Source organism: Antechinus flavipes, chromosome 4, assembly GCF_016432865.1.
Source record: "Antechinus flavipes isolate AdamAnt ecotype Samford, QLD, Australia chromosome 4, AdamAnt_v2, whole genome shotgun sequence".
Classification (NCBI taxonomy): Eukaryota; Metazoa; Chordata; class Mammalia; order Dasyuromorphia; family Dasyuridae; genus Antechinus; species Antechinus flavipes.
This window is the reverse complement of record NC_067401.1, coordinates 429,807,693-429,826,894: the sequence shown is the minus strand read 5'-3', so window position 1 is coordinate 429,826,894 and position 19,202 is coordinate 429,807,693. Positions and strand designations below refer to the sequence as shown.

At 35.0% G+C, this 19,202-nt stretch overlaps 1 protein-coding gene across 2 annotated transcripts; it reads right to left on the bottom strand.

The window, feature by feature from the left end:
* Positions 1–667: 667 nt before the first annotated feature.
* On the bottom strand, positions 668–18,957 carry TADA1 (transcriptional adaptor 1). Of its 2 annotated transcripts, XM_051999097.1 has the most exons (8): positions 18,464–18,957; positions 11,145–11,236; positions 10,779–10,844; positions 8,860–8,957; positions 6,820–7,029; positions 5,117–5,268; positions 2,163–2,325; positions 668–1,791 (listed from the first exon to the last, which is right to left on the bottom strand). In XM_051999097.1, exons 1-8 carry the CDS (start codon positions 18,535–18,537, stop codon positions 1,639–1,641), a joined length of 1,008 nt encoding a protein of 335 aa, XP_051855057.1. In that variant the 5' UTR covers positions 18,538–18,957; the 3' UTR covers positions 668–1,638. The 2 variants fall into 2 exon arrangements, with proteins under 2 accessions (XP_051855057.1, XP_051855055.1); XM_051999095.1 differs by lacking the exon at positions 18,464–18,957 and having other exon boundaries at positions 11,145–12,092.
* Positions 18,958–19,202: the final 245 nt, after the last annotated feature.

Below are 19,202 nucleotides of genomic sequence, written 5' to 3'. Positions count from 1 at the left end.
GTGAGGGGAAAAAATAATTGTGTCAAAATTTAATTTGGTAACAAAATTGGGGCCTTCCAAAAAAAATAGCTATGTATAAAATTTAGCCCATAACAAGAGTGTCGCTCAGGATGACAACTGACTTGATTATTAGCAGAAACAGTCAAAATTTTGTTTTGTAAAGGTTGATGAAGAAACTGAGAAATAATCAGTGAGCCAGTTTAACAGTCTGAAAAACCCATCTGTGCATGGTCCTCCCACTGACAACATAGAAATCTAGAGTTCTGCCTCTTCCCATTATCCATCAAGTGTCTAGTCCTAAAACAATCCAAATACTACCCTCAGAATAAATCAGAAATCTCTTAAACAAGGCTTTTAAGTCTGCTAACCATGAACAGAAAGCACTACAATACTAAAAGAAAAATTAACTTTTGTTCAGTCTTAGCCATTTAGATGGATCAGTTCAAAATAAAACAAACAAACAAACAAAAATCCCTTTTAAAACCCCAGAAATGGAGTGTTCTGAGAAGGGTTTTTCATACTTGTACTTTTAAAATTCATTAGATTCATTCATAGATTGTCCTGAAACAGCATTACTTTTGAGCTTCACAAAACCTTATCATATATGATTTTTAGAATTCTGTTACATGAAATATTCATCCCATGGAAGGCAATATTTGCCATGTAATTAGTTTTTTTAAGAATTTATTTTTCAAGTCCCAGTTTATAACAAAGAATAAAATTACTTCACTAAAGGAACATTTATAGATAATGTATGTACACGTATAGGAATATAGCTGTATTTTAACTGATCTGCCTGCAGCATTTCAGTTGTTAGCAATATCGGTTTCCAGTTGGTATTAAAAATACAACCAAAAACAATTCTAACTATAGTTAGGTGACTTTAAATCGAGAAGATCCAACTTCTAAGCACAGATAATTTGTGGGTGTGGCAAAATGGTGGTCCTACCTAAGGACTTGGCAAAAAGGCTTCTCCATAGAGAAATGTTAATTATGGAAATAATTTCATGTTTATTATTGCATTCCTGAACCAGATTTTTTAATGCAAAGAAAAGGCGTGTAGCCATCTGCAGTAATACTAAATTGTGGTTCTATGGAGCTGAAATAACTGGGTTATTATGGGACTATTTACATCACTTAAATATAACATTGAAGTGTTTTTTTTGCATTTCTGAAAATGCCTACATTGTCTCTGCTGGAATGTGGATCAACAGTCCTTCACTCAACACCTGGAGTTTTCTTCTGATCATAGAAAAGAGGATACATAAAAGCTTTTCTAAGACAATTACTCACACAAACTCAGCAAGATACCTGCAGGGCCCAAGGCAAATTCCAGCTAGTCCTTGGTACTAAATTTCTCAAACAAATCAATCAGCTTTGAATCAAATAAAAGAAACAGGATCTATTTTGGACAAGGGGGTTAGGAGTAGAGGATGGCATCAGGAAGAGATGGATCATTAACAAAGGTCAAGTTTATGTTATGGCTTCATAGTAGCACATAAATACATTAAACATCAGTCATTTCCATAGGAAGTGGTTATGCATTGCACATTTCAGCCTTGAAATGTAGACACAAAAAATCCAGTACTTAGACATCAGTTTGCTTAAAAGTTCAGCCCTCAGAACTCAATTGCTACATCAGCAGAGGAGCAGCCCCTCCCTGGTTGCCAAACGTTGCCGATGAATTTTATCCTGTTGAAGCTCTTCATGATTTGGATGCCAGAGTTTCATGATGATCCTTTCAATGTTCAGGGCATATACTGTATGTGTGGGAATCACTTCTCTGTGTACCTATAATTGTAATGTAAAATATTCCTAAATATGTTAGCACAGTTAATTTTTTCTGCATTAATGATCAAATACAGGACTCACAAACACTATACAGATTAATTCAGACTCAAATCAGAACCAGGAATAAACTGACCAATAGTGTGATCATTCACAATTTTCAAATTTGAAAACTTAATATTAGTTCTTTACCCATGTCATACAATTTAGGCATTGGCAACAGCTTCTGAACAGAATTCCTATGGAATACCTGACACCTGGTCCATGAGGTTACTCAAAAGTTTTTTGCGAGCTTACTTTTTTAAAAATTACTTAATTTTGCAAGCTTCTTAAAGCCATAAATACAGTTTAGTAATGAGCAGGCACCGATTTACCTGTAAAGCTTCAAAAAGGTCATACATGTTTACAGGAGGCAGCGAAGCTGGCAAAGTATCCCCTGAACAAGCTAGCAGAAGAGCTGCCTGCTGCTCAGCATCATCAGGAGGTGGGTGGGAAGCTGGATTCTGACCAGCAGAAGGAACGGAATATGCTGGAGGGCTGAAAGAAAGCAAAAATAACTTCTCAACAAAAATACAATAACAATAACTTGAGTGAATAGAACATAAGTTTGCTTTTCAAACATTAGTCTTCATTTTACCAGCAGAACCAATCTTTCTATTTAATTTGTGTGAACTTGAATGGGCTCAATTAATATATGTTTTTAAGCAGCTGCCTGTTAGGCTGGGAAAGTTCTTCAGTGCAGCTGTTGTTAGGTTAATGTAACAATGTCTTTTTCTGATCCAAGTCAAGTATTCTCTATTTCCATCTGTTAACTTTGTCAGTAATAACACAAAAATATTTTGTGCAGCTCTATAAATTACTGACGTCTGACAAGTAAAGAGCTCTACCTGTCACACAGACTCTATTCAGTGCAGTCACTTGAGCAAATGGGATCTGTGTGTGATTATATATTATTCTTCATTTTAAAAGCATCTTTAACATAATCTAGAGAACCAACCTCCACATTTAATCAGTGTGCAAACTTAAACAAGCCACAGATATAAAGAATTGGATATTTCTATTTTGAAACAGCTGCCTTCCAGACTCAGAAGGCTCCAGTACAGCAGTGTTTAAGCTGTTGCAATAGTTCCTTCAAATGAGATCTTACTACCAGGCTCTAACTGTTAATGTTTTCAATGTTAATGTTAACATTTTATATAGTTCTCTATTAGATGACAGATACTTGAAAAATATAGTATGAGCCCTACCTACTATAATTTTTTTTCTAAATGAAATTTATTTTTGGCACACATTGCTTTTTGAATCATGGTGGGAGAGAATAAACAAGAACAAAAGAGAAAAACCACAGAAGAGATAGAAAAAGAAGTGAACATAGAATGTGTTAATTTACATTCAGTCGCCTTAGTTCTTTTTCTAAATGCAGATGTCATTTTTTATGCAAAGTTTATTGCGATTGTTTTGAATTACTGAACCACTGAAAAGATACCAAGTCTTTAGTAGTTAATCATCGCATGTTCTTCCTGTTATTGTATACAATGTATTCCTGGTTCTGCTTGTTTCACTCAGCATCAGTTCATGTAAATCTTTCCAGGTTTTTCTAAAATCAGCTTGATCATTATTTTTTATAGAACAATAATATTCCATTACCTTCACACATCCCTACCTACTATAATTAACCTCATTTGGTACAGTAATCTGAATATAAATGCAACTTTAACCTTAAGTCAACATTCACTGGGTTCCTAGTAAGAACAAGGCATTAAGCAAAGCCTGTGACATTTATAAATCAATATAAAATTTGGTAGCTTCCTTTTTAGTAGCTGCAATTCAGATTTAAGAAATGGAATAAGAAGGAGTTAAAAAATAAGATGTATTAAAGGTATCAAAAATAATTGGCTGTTCGACTACAGAAAATACTAGGACTTTCTCTGAATAGAAATAAAGGTCAAAAAAAGCTGTACTATACAAAAGAGATGCTAAGAGACTATGAGTTCTTATTATACCTAACAACAGGCACAATAATGCATTCTGCATATGACAGATCATTCTAATTATATTCTGAGGGGCAAGCAAGGAAATATCATACTAAAGACTGGGAAGTCTGAATCCTCTTCAAATAACTGAGTAAAACAACTAACACAGGTCAGTTCAACAATTCACTAAATTACTGTCATCCTGCCAAGCAGCTCAAAGTAAAACTAGAGCAGGGATTGGTTAAGGAAGAGGGGGGACACTGCCCTCTCCAGGGGCAATGGTCTTAGTAATCAAGTCGGAGAGTGGTAGTTTTTCTGTAGGGAAAAAGAAGAGCTTAGAAATTAATTAGAAATTTTTTAAAACAGTAAACTAAGATGGACATCACTTGCTGCAGAAGAGGATCAAAACAGTAATCTATGAATTGAAATTCAGAAGAAAATATCAGTTAAAGAATCTAAATATTCTATTCTTTTTAAGATGGTGCCTCTAAACAGGTACTGGTTGGAAATATCCTTTCAAGTCTATCATCTCTATCACACTCTCCTGCACTCATCCTTTTCATTACCATTTCTCTGCTTTGTCTTATAATTTCTTTCTCCACAGGCAGCATTTCCTGCCAAATTTCCCTATTAGCATCTTGTTCTTTTCATTTCACCTGCTCCCCTCAACCTGAACACTACAGAGATAAAAGACCAGTCCTTAGGTAAAAACCTAGTTTCTTCTAATAACTGATAAAAAGAAAGTATTTACCATTTATTTTTTTCAACTGCTGAGAAAATGTATCACTTGGGGGGAAAGAGGGACAATGGATGGGAGCAGCTGGATTGAAATAAAAGAAGCTCCTAAAGAGTCTCAGGAAAAAAAAATGTATGCAAAGGAACAGATGCGTGAGAACAATTAATTTGATAAAGCACACAGTAAAGAATGCAAAAGACAGGAAATATGAGGTAAAACTGTGACTTCCCTGTGGTTCTAGTCTTAAGACCAGATACACAATCATACTATACATTCAGATCCTGAAATTTCTGCCAGCCTTGAGATACTATCTGAACATTTAACAGGGTATGAATTCTAAAAAACACTCCATTCTGGCCTAAATATTTTAGAAAGGAAGGGGATAAGAGAAGGATTACAAGTAGAGATCATGTTCTAGGAACAGTCAAACTCCAGAAAAATAAAAGAGTCCAGAATTGAAGAAAGGAAGGAAGATTAAGTGAAAGCTATCCAAAGCACTCTGGCTGGATATGATAATTAAAATAATCATTTATCTTTCAAGAGCTGGTCATTTATCTCTCAGTCATTGAATAATGAGAGAACTTAAAAATGAGCAATCATCACTCAAAATCTTACTTACCATTCAATTAAATTATTATATGCTATTACACTATTCTTTAGGTAAGGCTGTGGATTCACATTACTACCAAATGCATATTTAAAATGACCATCCCGTAACAGATAAGCTTTTCTTCTTGATACCACTGACGTCAGAATATCTTTAAGATGATTCTATAAAGGACAAAAAGAAACACATATAATTTATAATTCTCTTCAAGAAGAAATCATAAAACATTCACTGACTTCTTAACTACTATTAGAATTTATTTGGTAGCAAATATAGGACAGACTTAATTCAGTTCAGAATAATATGAAAATACATAGGACTGGCCACAGAGGCAAAAATCCCTAGAGTAGTGAAAAGGAAAAAATGAAAATCTTTTCCCCGCTTTAGCCCTATTCTCAGGTTGGCTAGTTCTATACAAAATTTGAATTTCAAAGAGTTACAATCTAATAATAGCAACAACCCTTAAAAGTTCAATTTTATCCTTTCTTCTAAATCTAAATCCACACAGGGTGAGTTAAGCTTATTACAGGGCTAAATATACTAAAAATCCAGAAACGAATCTAGCCTACAACATTTTTTTTTTTTTTTTTTTACTAATTTTTTTTTCCTAATCATGTGCTAAGTATGGCTAGTTCAAAAGAGAAGACTCCTAAAACAAGACGAGGTAGTCAATTCTGCAGAATGTAAAGAAAACCTTTGGCAAAATACCATTGAACTTTATATTTTAACACAAATGAGAGGCAATAGGAAATGAGCAAAGGGCAAAATTCCCAATGAATATTGTTTCTTTCTCCCACTAGCAATAAAAAAAAATTTCAAAGCAAAGTTTCATTTCAGAAACTGACCGGTTAGAACCCTCAAATAATAATTCAGTCATATTGACACTTTTAAAATTGAAGCTTACATATATATATTTTTTTCAGTTTCTTTATATAAAAGTAGCCTGTTATTGGAGAGAAATGGCAACTAAAAGAGAGGTTAATAAAATCCCCAAAATCTATTTGAGGAGATTATGGTCACATTTACTAGGTAATTTTTTATTAAAAAATGAAAGGTCTGCCTTAAAAGAGATAAATATAGGGGAAAACCGACATCAAATAATACATTCAATAAATGTCTGGAACATCTACTATGTGCAAGATACTCAACAATAAGAACAGGTCAAAAAAGATGGGCTAACTATCTATTTAGTCTTCTGGATCACCTCGCAGAGATCAGTATAACCCTTAGACCATCTGCATTTTCACATAATTCTTCCATTTGATTTCACAATAACCCTGCAAGTCGTCTTAACTCCAAATCAAAGACAAAAAATGGAGGTTCAGAAGATTAAGGGATTTTGCCCAACAACGGGGAGTTCAAAAAACAGAGAAGCTGAGAACAGAATAGGGATTTTCCAAATCCTAATTCTGTACTTTTCCACTGGAAACTAAATGTTCAGATTCCTGATTCAAAATTAAAAATTCATTTAAAAAAATGCTTCTCTTGAAAGCTACCCTTCTAAAAACGTACAGGAATCTTTTATACATTATCATCAGAATAAAGATAATATGATCCTTGACCCATGATAGGTTAATAAAAGGGATTTTAATTCTTAGAAACTAGAAATGATGGAGTCAGTTTTATAAGTCTTATTTTGTAACATCATCTCTTATCCTAAAAACACTTCATATTAAAATATGGAATCCATTATTATCTTATGACAACCACCTAACCTCCACTGCATATACAACAGCAGTCACTGCCTCTTCGGTGACATTGTCCAGCCCATGCTCATACGCAGTTACTATCATTCTCCCTTCCAGTTGGCCCCGAGTAGGAAGCATCATTGTATGAGAACAAAGTTTCAAATCATCATCATCCTGTGGATCCTTTGCCACAAACTGCTGGGCTCCTGACAGTGGATTCTGAGGCTGGAATCTATGCTGTGGGGTAACAACTATTGTTATTACTCATAACAGTGACTTAGAACAAAGCACAAACAGAAATGACCAACATAAATTCCATCTGTATTTTAAATGGACTCAGTGTCCCAAAGTAACAATTATAGTTTTATATAGTAAAAGGTAAACTAAAAGAATAATATGTGCAAAATCCATCACTTCACAAGTAATGCTGAAGGCATGTATCCACTGGATCATCCTAACATGAGAAATCAATATAGCACTTTATGAAACAAATGAAATTTAAGAAAACTAATGGACATACACTATAAGAGGTTTTATTTTAATAAGATACCTAGTAACTCGATTCAATTATCATTCAGTGCCTACAGCCAGCAAGGCCCTCTATTAGAGAATAATTATAGGTAGCAGTAAGATGAGAAGTACATAAAAATGTTCTAAATTAAAATGACAAGAATATTTTTAAATCTGTATGTCTGTAACTAAGTTTTAAGAACATCTATATATTATCAATGCTTTCATTAAACACCAAAAATGTCCAGATAACCAATGAAATAGACTTGTTGACAAATGTTGAAGAAGTATGAAGCCAAAATTCAAAACTGGGTTCTTAATCTTTTGTTTGCCATAATCCCTTTGGCACTATAAAGCTTTCTCAAGAAGTTTTAAACACATAAAATACAAAGGAAACCAATTCTATTTAATATGACTTCAATATGTATTTTAATATATGTCAATATATTCAAATAAAGTTCAGAAACTCCAGAATAAGAACCCTCTCATTTAAAATACAGAAGAGTAGGTATATAAATATTTATTAATGATGACAATCTTTGAAGTTGTCATTAAATAGTCAAATCCTCAAGCAGCTTACAATCTGAGGGAAGAGCACAACATAACATGTATGCAAATAAGCAAAATATAAAAAAAAATTTGGAGAAAAGAATACCTACAACTAACTAGAAAGGATGGGACAGATGAAGACCACCAAGAAAAGCTTCATGAGTACTAAGTACACTTTAGTCCTGATGAAGTTTCTGAAATGTGGACATAAGGGATGTATGTAAAATGGCTTGTGTGAAAGCATGAAAATGAAAAGGAAAATTCAGAGAGGAGTTTGTAGTTTATCCTAAGGGTATGAGAAAATCACTTAAGACTGATATAAGAAACAAATCGTTACAGAATATTTTTTACCCTAAAGAAGTTAATTAGGAGACAAGTTACTTCTATGATATTCACAATGATACTCGAAATAAAAGACAATCTTGAAACATAGTTAAATAAAGAATGTACTAAAGTACTAAAATAAAATACAGACATGAAGACCACCAGTACCAAAAAGGATTCTAACATTACAGCAAAGTGCAGGGGAAAGAAAAAGTTCAAGAGTCTAGAAATTTGGTTCCCATTCCATGTCACTCACTCACTAGCTGTGCAACACTTAACAAATCAAGGTTTATTTCCTCACTTAAACTTAAGAACTATTGGCCTGGGTCTTTATGGTTTCTTCTGCCTATGATGATGTATACCTCAGCATGTGCAGAAATTAATATTTAAGAGGATGTAGAGAAAACAGGTTTTGTTTTTGGTTGATTAAATATTCATCAACATAATAAGAAACTAGTATGCAATTAAGGAAAAAGAATTGTAAACACACAAAATGTATTGAGCACAAATTTATAAAATCAATTGCCACTTTGAAGCAGCATTGTCTTTTTTCTCCTAAAAGTCAATGTTTTATATATCTCAATTTTTTTGGAAAAAGACTCCACTATTTAAATAAATTAAATGGAAATTAGTTAAATCATAATGTTAGCAATTATTACCAAGCTCACTCAGAAAATAACTCACATCAAATTTCTGTCGAACTGAAGAAAGTTTTTTCTTTCCTTTGGGCTTTCCAGGTTTAGCTGCAGAACCTCCTGTCCAGGGTAAAGACCCAGCACCTTCTAAAAGGCAAGAAAACAACATGGATTCATAACAATAAAGATTCTAACAGCAATTAAATATGCTTTTCTTTAAAAATACAAGACATATAAGAAAAAGGATTCTATATGCTTATATTCTAATTCTCTCAATCACAATTTCCAGGACTCAATTTCCGGGACATGTAATTTCAGTGGTACAGGGAACTAACTCCTAGGTGAGGAAACTTCTTCCAACAATGCAGATGGGTACCTACTCTGCAATTTGCAATCTTAAAAAACCTACCTAAAACCAAAGATGGCAAACTCAGGCCAAGGCTGGCCCAAAAAACTGTCCATCACATGTTTTTGTACAACCAAGGAATAAAGAATGATTTTTACCTTCTTAAAATTTGTTTTACCTTTTTAAATTTTTATTTTAAAATATAAATACCATTCTTAGTTTGGCCTTTGCCAAAATAGAAGGCAAGATTTGGTCCTTTGGTCTCAAACACTGAAAATTAAATGATTTGCCAACAGTCACATAGCCAGGTTGCATTAGAGATATTACCTGAACTCAAGTCTTCCTGGTTTTGAGGACAGCTCTCTAGCGGTATGCCAGCTTGCTTGATATAAGATGGTTTTAACAGAAATTGACCATTTTACAAAAAGTTAAAAAACAAAACTCTACATAGTTTTTGAAGAAAGAGCTACTGTGTCAGAGCATAATAGATTGTTAAAAAAAAAAAAAAATTCCAGATAGCTAATCTTATTCCTTTTTGTGAGGAGGTACAAGGAAAAAATGGTTAAAAAAGAAGATGTTAATGGAGAAAGGTGAGATGAAATATCAGTCACCAGAGAATGAAGCACTGGGCTTGTGCTGTTCCTAGTTCTCAAATATCTGATTTACTGATAAAAAAAAAAAGATAAAAGGATATAAATAATCTAACAATATCAATAATGGAAGAATTTGCCTCTTTTAATCTGGGTAGAAGAACCACTGCTCCACCCAGATTTCTTTAGATTCAAAGGAAAAAATTAAAGTGCCTCTCTCTCCAATGTTGTTTGTCTCCTAGATGATCATTTCACTTCACCAACATCCCTTTAATAGTTGACTGTAAATTCCTTCAGAGATAGAAGACTGCTTTTTTTGTTTTTGTATCCTCCATGCCAAGCAAGGTGCCTGACACAGAAGTCACTTACTGAATGTTTGTTGACTGCCTGAATGCAGTCTGTACTAAATCTGACACAAGAGCATTAAGAGTTCTGAACAACACTCCAAATGAAGATATCTTTATTAAAGGAAGATATCAATTAAAAACTCAACCTTCTAGAAAGTCTTAGATTCTCCTAGACCACTACTACTTTATTTTTCAATTTACCTGTGCCTGTCTTTAAGCTGTTTCAAACATCCAATCTCCTTCACTCATTCTTTATCTTTTTGAAAGACCCTTGCATCTGAACTTGATGTCATCCTTGGCTAACTGTCCTTCTAGTACCTTCTTCTCCATCAATTGCTTCACCTTCCAACCATCTATCTAAATAAACTAATGTCCAGAAAATGAATAAGTAAGAAAGTAAGCAGACAGGAAAAGAGAAAGGAGGAGAGATAGAATGGGGAAAGAATTAGATTTAAGAAAAGTATTCTAATAGAATTTGTACTTAGCATTTTTCTTCTTGGATATTAAAGGACACATGGACATTAAAAAAAAAAAAAACAGTAACATCTATGAAGGTATGAGAAGGGAATCATTTTTCTAGATTTTGTATGCTAAATGACTCACTTTCCACTCCCCTTCAAAAACAACAACAACAACAACAACAACAAAAACAAACAAACAAACAAAAAAAAACAGTTCAGCTTACCAGGTGCAGAAACCAAAATCTGACAACGAGTGAGAATAGCCAAGAGGAAATCATTGTGGGAATGTACTGGAAAAATAAAGTTTGCCACAAATTAAATACAATACTACTACAAACACAAAAGCATTTACAACAACATAAGGCAACTACTAGGTAAATCTAAACTGTAAGAAAATTTTAAATTCTCCATGTAATACAATTCTAATTTCTTTGCTCAATGCACATTTTGTGAAGGTATCCTTATATACGTTTAAACTAAAATTTTATGCAGTGACACTGGACTCTGGTCTATTGTACCTTTTTGTGGGAGGATGGAAAGGGAAACAAAACCAATTCCCCAATTGTTGTAATTTTTTTTTTTTTTTTTACCATTTTCCTGTGTGAGGAGCCGATGAGCTTCCAAGTCAAATTCTTCTTTGCTGATCTTCTGTTTGAACCACAATTTCAGGTTAGCCCAATATCTGCATGAAGGGGATAGAGACAAGAACAGCCACAGGTTTTGACTCTTGTCAAAATTTAATTCTTTATCTCTTCTAAAAAGTATTGTCTTATGAACACCAGAAAAAGAACTTAGAAGACTTAACTTAAAACAGGAAGACAACTTTTTAAAAAGCCAGAGCCATCCTATAACTCCCTTATATCTTTTTAATGCTTTATATTTCATATTTGATATTTATATCCAAATGTGATGATTAAACCAAAGGAAATCAGTCGGACATTTGGCTGAATAGTTTAAATGCTGGATTTCCAACATCACAAAGGAAATCAGTTCTGAAATCTTGAGAACCTGCAAGTAAAAGTTGTTTTAAAGACTGAAAAAAAGGTCAGCTCCTAGAAGAGAAAAGCATTTATGTAGACTTTTATTCTCTAATTCATTATTAGGAACAGTAATATCTATTTTAACTTAGTGCCAGCCAAGAATTTTTACACTAATGTCCATCTAGCTATAAACTTAGGTAGTTGTTATGGCATGTTCAGGTTAAGATTATCTAAAAGGCAATTTATGAACAAACTTAAATGGATCTTCATACAACTTTCTAATATCTGTATCAACTCCTAAAAGTTCTGTGTGAATTTTTGTAATGAGACAATTTAGTTGAAACAGACTATCTTGTATTGTAGCCTGAGGAAAGAATCACTCAAAGTTGGTTTGCAGCCAGGCAGGACTATTCCCCTGCTGTGATCACAATTTGAAGGTCTCTCTTTCTTTAATAACATTGTTATTCTTCAATAATCAGTACCATGAGGCTTTCTCAGATTCCTTCAGTTTTTATTGTTTTTTTCCTAATCTCAATTTACAGTGTATTTATTTACTAAGGGTTATATTTCAGTAGGAAAAAACACTAATAACAATGCTGAATCTGGGTTCAAATTCTAGTGTTACTAACACTTACTACCTGTCTCTTTAGCAAATCACTCTCTGAGTCCAAGTTTCCTTATATGGAGCATGAGAAGGTTGGACAAGATCAAGAATTCTTAACTTGGAGTCATAGATTTCAGAGGTCCATCAATGTTTGGATGAGGAAAAATAGATCTTTAATCCAATATAATTGGTTTCCTTTGTAATCTTAAATATTTCATTTTATGCATTAAAAAACAACATTCAGACTTCACCAAACTTGTTAAAGGCATCTATGACAAGAAAAAAAGGTTAAGAATTCATGGACAAAGTGATCTATCTATAAAATCTATGATTTCTCTACATCAATGATGTCAAAAATTCAAATAAAAGCAAGGTCACAAAACTGTACAAAAGCATTTTTGTGGTCATATACTGACTCAGAAAACCATTTATTAATATTTTCTTTGCTGCATTATATTTTTATTTATTTTGTCAAACATTTCCCAATTATATTATAATCTGGGTCAATATAGGTCTTTTGGACATCTTTTCTACGTGTTTAATCTCAAATTTACCCTCCTACTTGGTTACATACTCTCCTATTCTGGTTACATACCCTCCTACTCTAGTTACATATTACAGAAGCTCTTTATAGGCAGAAATAGCTAAATTTTTACTTTTCCTTTCCAGTGCCTAGCATAATCTTTTAAATACAATGGTACTTTTAATAAATGCTTGTTCAATTGAATTTGCATTTTAGAACCATTAAATTACTACTTTTAAACCTGCTATTTGTTAAGTGCTGAAAAATATTATCAATAATAAAAACTTATACACATTTTTAAAAGATGAGAAATAATTAAACATTCATTAAAAAAAAAACAAAAAACTGTAGTATGACAATTATCCCCATTCCCATTCTCATCAAACAACAAAAAAGGAACTAAGACCACAGAAAACAATTCCTAATGGCCTGAAAAGGTAGCCTCAATTTTATGAGAAAGATGGGACCATATAATACTGCCATATAGTCTGCCAACAGACAAATTCATTTTTTTTTACTTCAAAATGGTACTTAAAAATATCAAACTAACTAGATGTTTGGTTAATTTGGTTTTGACCTCAACCATGCTGGGTTACAAACTATCCACCATGGATCTGTAACACATTTTTAGACATTAATATAAAGAATCACACAAATTTAGAGTGAAAAAAGACAGGGATGGTCTAGTCTCCACACCCCTTTTATAAAGGTGAGAGAACCAAGGTCCAGACAAAGCCAGATGAGTAGCTTAAAGCTTCAGGGGGAATGAATTGGGCCTAGTCTTAACTCCAGTCTAGTGTTCCTTCCAAAACATGGCCTCCTTTGTAATGAAAAAGTGAAAGAAAACCAATGTAGTAAAGACATAAATAATAAATGGTTGGGACAGAATTCAGTACTAATGAGGATTCATACTACTTCTGAGGAGACCAATCAGGAAGAACTTTAAAAGCAACTTGCCTCAAAAGCTTAGATTAGACAAGGTCAGAAAAAGGCCTAAACCAAGACAGAAAGAACAAGAGAAACGGGTTAGACAATAAAAGATTCAGGTATTTTTCCATTCCTCTCTGACCACAGATAACATCCAAAGTCTTAAATATACTATGATTTAAGATGTTGGAAGGGTTTTAAACCAATAAGAACATCTGGAGTAATTAAATATAATCTGTTATCTAACATAATCTGTAATATTCAAAGCTGAGGGAGAGTGAGAGGAAATACCAGGAATATTTAAGTAACTATGTTATCCTATTAAAATAAATTTTTATATTTTATTTTTTGTCTATGTATAAATGACAATTTCTAGTTTGTCTTTCATACTGAAGACAAGGGTAAGTGAGATGTTTAAGTGTATATGCATAAAAACTCCAGAATTTATTTCTTTTAATATGGAATATAGAGTATGAGATAATTTACTGAAAGTCAAGAGGTACGAAGATTAGAAAAGGCTCAGAACATCTTATATTTCAGTCCTTGCTATTAAGAGAAGGGAGGCCTTCTGAATTTAGAACTACTAATAAAATATAATGGGACTTTTGGAAAAACAAACCCTCTATGGGGTAAGGAAGTCTAGGTTCTTTGACATATGATACCTGCCAAACATTTAATGACAAGTTTGTACTTTGATGCTAAGACTTTTTAAATTTTTATTCTAATAGACACAATATTATTGTGCTCATATTCTCCTAGTCTCTATTACAACTTACACACACACACACACACATATATTGTTGCTACTACTACTGTTGTCAAGTACTATCCAACTCTTCATAACACCATGAACCATACTATCCATGGGGTTTACTTGGCAAAGCTACTGGAGTGGTTTGCCATTTCCTTCTCCAGTGGATTAAGTGATTTGGCCAAGATCACACAGCTAGCAATTGTCTGAGGTTACATTTGAACTCGAGACTTCTGACTCTAGGCCCTGAACTCTATCCATTTACTCATCTAACTGCTACTTTGACACATATATAGATAAGTATAACACAAGGTGAATGGAAACAAAGGAGGTACTGAAATAATTTTGAAAAAATTTAAGGGAGGATAAAGGAAAGAAAAGAGATGACTAGAAAAGGGAGAGAATGATTTCAAGATCAGGAAGAATACATTCCTGCAAGACATAAAGAGGCACTATGAAATGCACTATACAAAAGATCAAGAAAATTTGTATTGGCATTCTCCCTCTTAAGAGATCCCATTTCTAACAGTTTCAAGTAATACTTTCTTTTTTTTTTTTACTCCTACATCTATCACAGAATCACAGACAAAGCTGGAAATGACTTTAGATCTCCTTAAAAACCCTCAGAGGCCAGTAGCTTAAGCAACATTCCCAAGATTAAATTGGTAATTAAGTGGTAGGGCTGCAGGACTTGAAGGCAGGTACATTTAAAGTCTTTCTATTGTACTCTACTGCTTAATGCTGTACTCAAAAGTTACAAACGAATTTATTATATTCCTGGATTACTAACTGGTAATTCAAACTTAATGTGTCCACAACCAAGTCCATCATTTTACTATACCTGAATTTCCTTTCTTTTGATTTACCATCATTTTCTTCCAGTCACCCATAAACTGCTGACTCTTTTCATTCTCCCCTCCACCCCCATGTAATTCTGCATATTCTTCTTGTGATCTCTCCTTAATGTGCATGCTCCTTTTCATCCCCAAAGCTTCAGTCCTAGTTTCAGGTCTCATTACCTACTGAGTGAGCTACTTACTACAATTGTTTAGTCTGCACTGAAATCCATACTACTCACAGCAGCCAGATTCTAATACACAACTCTAATCTTGTCAATCCACTGGGACCAATCCTTCCCACTCAGTCACAGAATGCACACTACTGAGTATTCAAGGTTTTTATTTCATGCAATCTATACTCTACCCTGACTGGATTACACCCAAGATAGCCCTGATAGCTCTGAAGTTGAGGTTTTCCTACATTCATAAGTTTGTTTACCTCATTCCCTACTCATAGAATGCCCTTCCCCAATCTATACTTGCTGAAATTCCACGTTTTTCAAGCAATAGTTCAAATGCCATCTTCTTCATGAAGCTAATCGTGACACATCCAACCTGCAGAGATAGTGCCCAGCTAGAAGTGTTCCTTCTCTACTGATTCTAGTCTATCTCTCCAGAATAATTACACATTACTTCCCCTCTCCTACTCTACTAAGCTACTTTGCATTATGCATTAAAAAATACCATCTTCAAATTCATGCTTTTTCAAAGTGATCTTCTCTCTCCTCACCTATAATACAAAAACCCCTAATTCCATTTACAGTTCAAATCAAATGCCACCTCCCTTCAAGAGTACTTTCTTGATTTCCCTAATTGTTAGTATCCTACAACACACATTCAAATCAGTGAATACTTACTTATCTTGTATAAGTTTTCTATTTATCTGTGCATACACTGCAAAGAGCTAGGTGGGGCAAGGGCTGGATTGCCAAGCCTATAGTCCAGATCTGCTTCTATTTGAATGTAAGCTCCTGGAGAGTAGGGATGCTTTCATTTTTATATTTGTATTCCCAGTACAAGCAGTCCCACTTGGACCTGGATTCTGCTGTAACATCTTTTTCCACTTGTAGTGTATAGCCTTGTCAAACATATATCTCCTTGGTCCTTTAATGTCAGAGTTACTTAATATGTTCACTTTTATTGTTACACCTTCCAAAGAATTGTGAATGCTTTTGATGTATGAATGAGACATATTTATTATTATTTATTATATTCATACACATATATATGTATGTACGTATTATTATTTTATATTACATTGGACTCAAGGATATAGAGGTGAAGAGGTGAATGAAAGCAGGCTGGATAGTTTTCAAAAAACAATCCAAGCCCTTGAAAGTTTCTGGTAAAAGCAAAAGTTTGTCTTTTCACTAGTGTTTTGCTTGGCACTATGGCAATCATATGAAACACTAGTATTTCCTCCATCCTTGGCACAATGGAGAGAGTGCCCAGTCTGGAATTAGAAAGACCTATCTTGAGTTCAAATCTGGCCTCAGAAACTCTTTAGCTATATGACTCTTGGGACAGTCACTTAACCCTGTTTCAGTTTCCTTACCTGTAAAATGAACTAAAGAAAGAAATGGAAAATCATTCCAATATTTTTTGCCAAGAAAACCCAAACTGGGGTCATGAAGAATTAGCCATGACGGAAATGACTGAAGGAACAAAAAAAATCTCATCAAACTAAGAATTCCCTGAGTGGAGGGATTATTTTTTTTTTAAGTTGCCTTTGTGTCCCCAGCATTCAGCACATGCTGCCATAGCAGGCACTTAATAAATGCTTGATATCACAGAAAGTAATGGAGAGTACCATGGTGAGTCGTATGGAGATTGCATATATAACTCCACTAGAACATCTTAGAAGAAAACAAGAGACACATAACTAGGGTGAAGTGAAGTCACTCTCATCCCTGTGTCTGGAGAAGAGAGGTAAGCCTTCAGAATACAGGGAAACTTTGGAAAAATGTGTATAAAAATCCCAGAGATGCCCTGCAAATTGGCATCATTGGAATTTATTTGGACTGTAGTAAGCACTTAATAAATGCTTTTCTAAAAAAAATCATTTATTTACTCATTCGAATGAGAAAAGAAGCAATACTTTCAACAGAACAATAATTCTTGGTTCCTTGTATTATGGGGTCACTACTTTACAGGTTGTATTTTAAAGGTCTTGATATGCAGATTGTCCCCAAAGTCTTTGTGCTTAAGTCTTAAGCTTAATTATGATTCAACTGTACTTAGATTTTGGGGACAAGCTGTAGAGTCCTAGTCATGAATAGGCAGACTTCATTTGGGATGGAAAAGGGTGGCTTGATTTTAAGTTTATGTGGAGGAAAGGGAGTAAAGAAGGGAACAATCATTCATATTGATCATACTATGTGCCAGACACTGTGATAAATGCTTTTACAAATATTACTTTATTTGAAATATATATGTGTATTATATATATATGTATATATAATACACATGTGGGTATATATATGTATAAAAGTGTTTTTATAAGTGCTAGATATTATTACAGTGCTCTGTAATCCTTAAAACACTATATATGTATGGGAATGAAATAAGCATTTACATTTAGACTATGTGCCAAGTTCTTTACTAAACACTTATCCCATTAGACACAGATATAGATATAAAGTCTATCTATGTTACCTATTATCAAAGCACTTTGCAAACCTTAAGGCACTCTATAAAGGGGAAGGAAATAAGCATCCAGATAGCACTTAAGATGTGACAATGTACTAAATGCTTTTTTACAAATGTCTCATTCGGTTTTTATGTAAAAGTGTATACATAACATATACATATTCTACTCATCATTAAAGCACTCTGCAAATCTTAAGGCACTATATAAATGCTAGCTGCTGGTAATATTGCTATAATTTGTTGCATTTTGTAACAATTATTAATTTTCTAATCCCATAACGGTTTCCTTTTCTTAGGCCTCGCGGTTGTCTGAGTCTTGCGGTCTTGGCCCCCCACCTTCTCTAGGCGAGGTTGCTTACGGAATAGCTTAAGAGCCTCTAGTAGGAGAGTGGAGACTGAAGGGCGGGGAAATGCTGCCCGTCGTTGCCATGGAGACGCCGCCGGCCCCCCGCGGGACACGGCGAGAGGGCCGCTAGGTCTCGGCGGAAAGGGGCGTAGATGCCCCCCCTCCTCGTGCTCGGTAGCCCCGGAAGGGGTCGGCTGCACTCGCAAGAGTAGGGAAGAGAAAAGGGGGGGAGGCAAGGGTCTCTGATCAGGCCTCGGTGGTCCGAAAGCGGTAGGTATGGCCGTACTTACTGCTTCACGTTGTCGCCCAGCGCTTCGCTCAGGTTCTTCTTGGCCGCCTCCAGCTCGCTCACAAAGGTCGCCATCGCTGCCCAGACTCCCGACCGTAGAACAACCGCGCGTGTGCAACCGCGAAAGCCAATCCGAAGAGATCAGGGATCGGGAGGCCGAAGTCGCTTCCGTCTCCCGTCTCCCGCCGAGCAAACGAGCAAACGAGCCTTCGTTTATTTAGATCTCGGAGATCGTTCCCTTTCTCGCGAGATACACAAAGGCAGTCGCGTGCGCACGTATGCACGTACTTGTCTCCCCCTCCCCTTTACCCCACTCCGAGTCTTCTTTATTTTCCCCGCCTCTCAATGTCAAGTATCCGGTTTCTCTCTACGCGACCCTTCCTCCCCTGCCTCCTCCTTGAACCTGCAATTCTCCCATCCTGCAGCGCCACCTGCGGGGCTGGAGCTGCCCATCACTGTCCCGCTCAGTGCTGCCAAATTAGGACTATCTCCTCCCTTCTAATGCTCTCACAGAAACCTTCTCTCTGAATTTGAGATAAATTCTTCAGAACTTCAAATGACGCTCTTCGCCTTAAGCTCTTCCAACAGTATCTTGCGCTAAGACTTTTGGGACGCTCTGTCCCATGTCTACACAAAACTACGCACGAGAGATACAAAGTAGCCCCGGGACCTGCCTAGGCAGGAGGCTCGGGGCTCAGGACAGAGAGGAGGGAGCCAGGGTGCCGGGGCGCGCAGGCCCT

Excerpts from the sequence above, each read along its gene's own strand:
- TADA1 (XM_051999095.1), bottom strand. The coding sequence starts at position 11,439 with ATGAAATATAAAGCATTAAAAAGATATAAGGGAGTTATAGGATGGCTC. Across the intron at positions 10,845-11,144 it reads GCTCCTCACACAGGAAAATG|TACATTCCCACAATGATTTC; the intron begins GTAAAAAAAAAA and ends TTATTTTTCCAG. Across the intron at positions 1,792-2,162 it reads ACCTTTTTGAAGCTTTACAG|GTACACAGAGAAGTGATTCC; the intron begins GTAAATCGGTGC and ends TTACAATTATAG.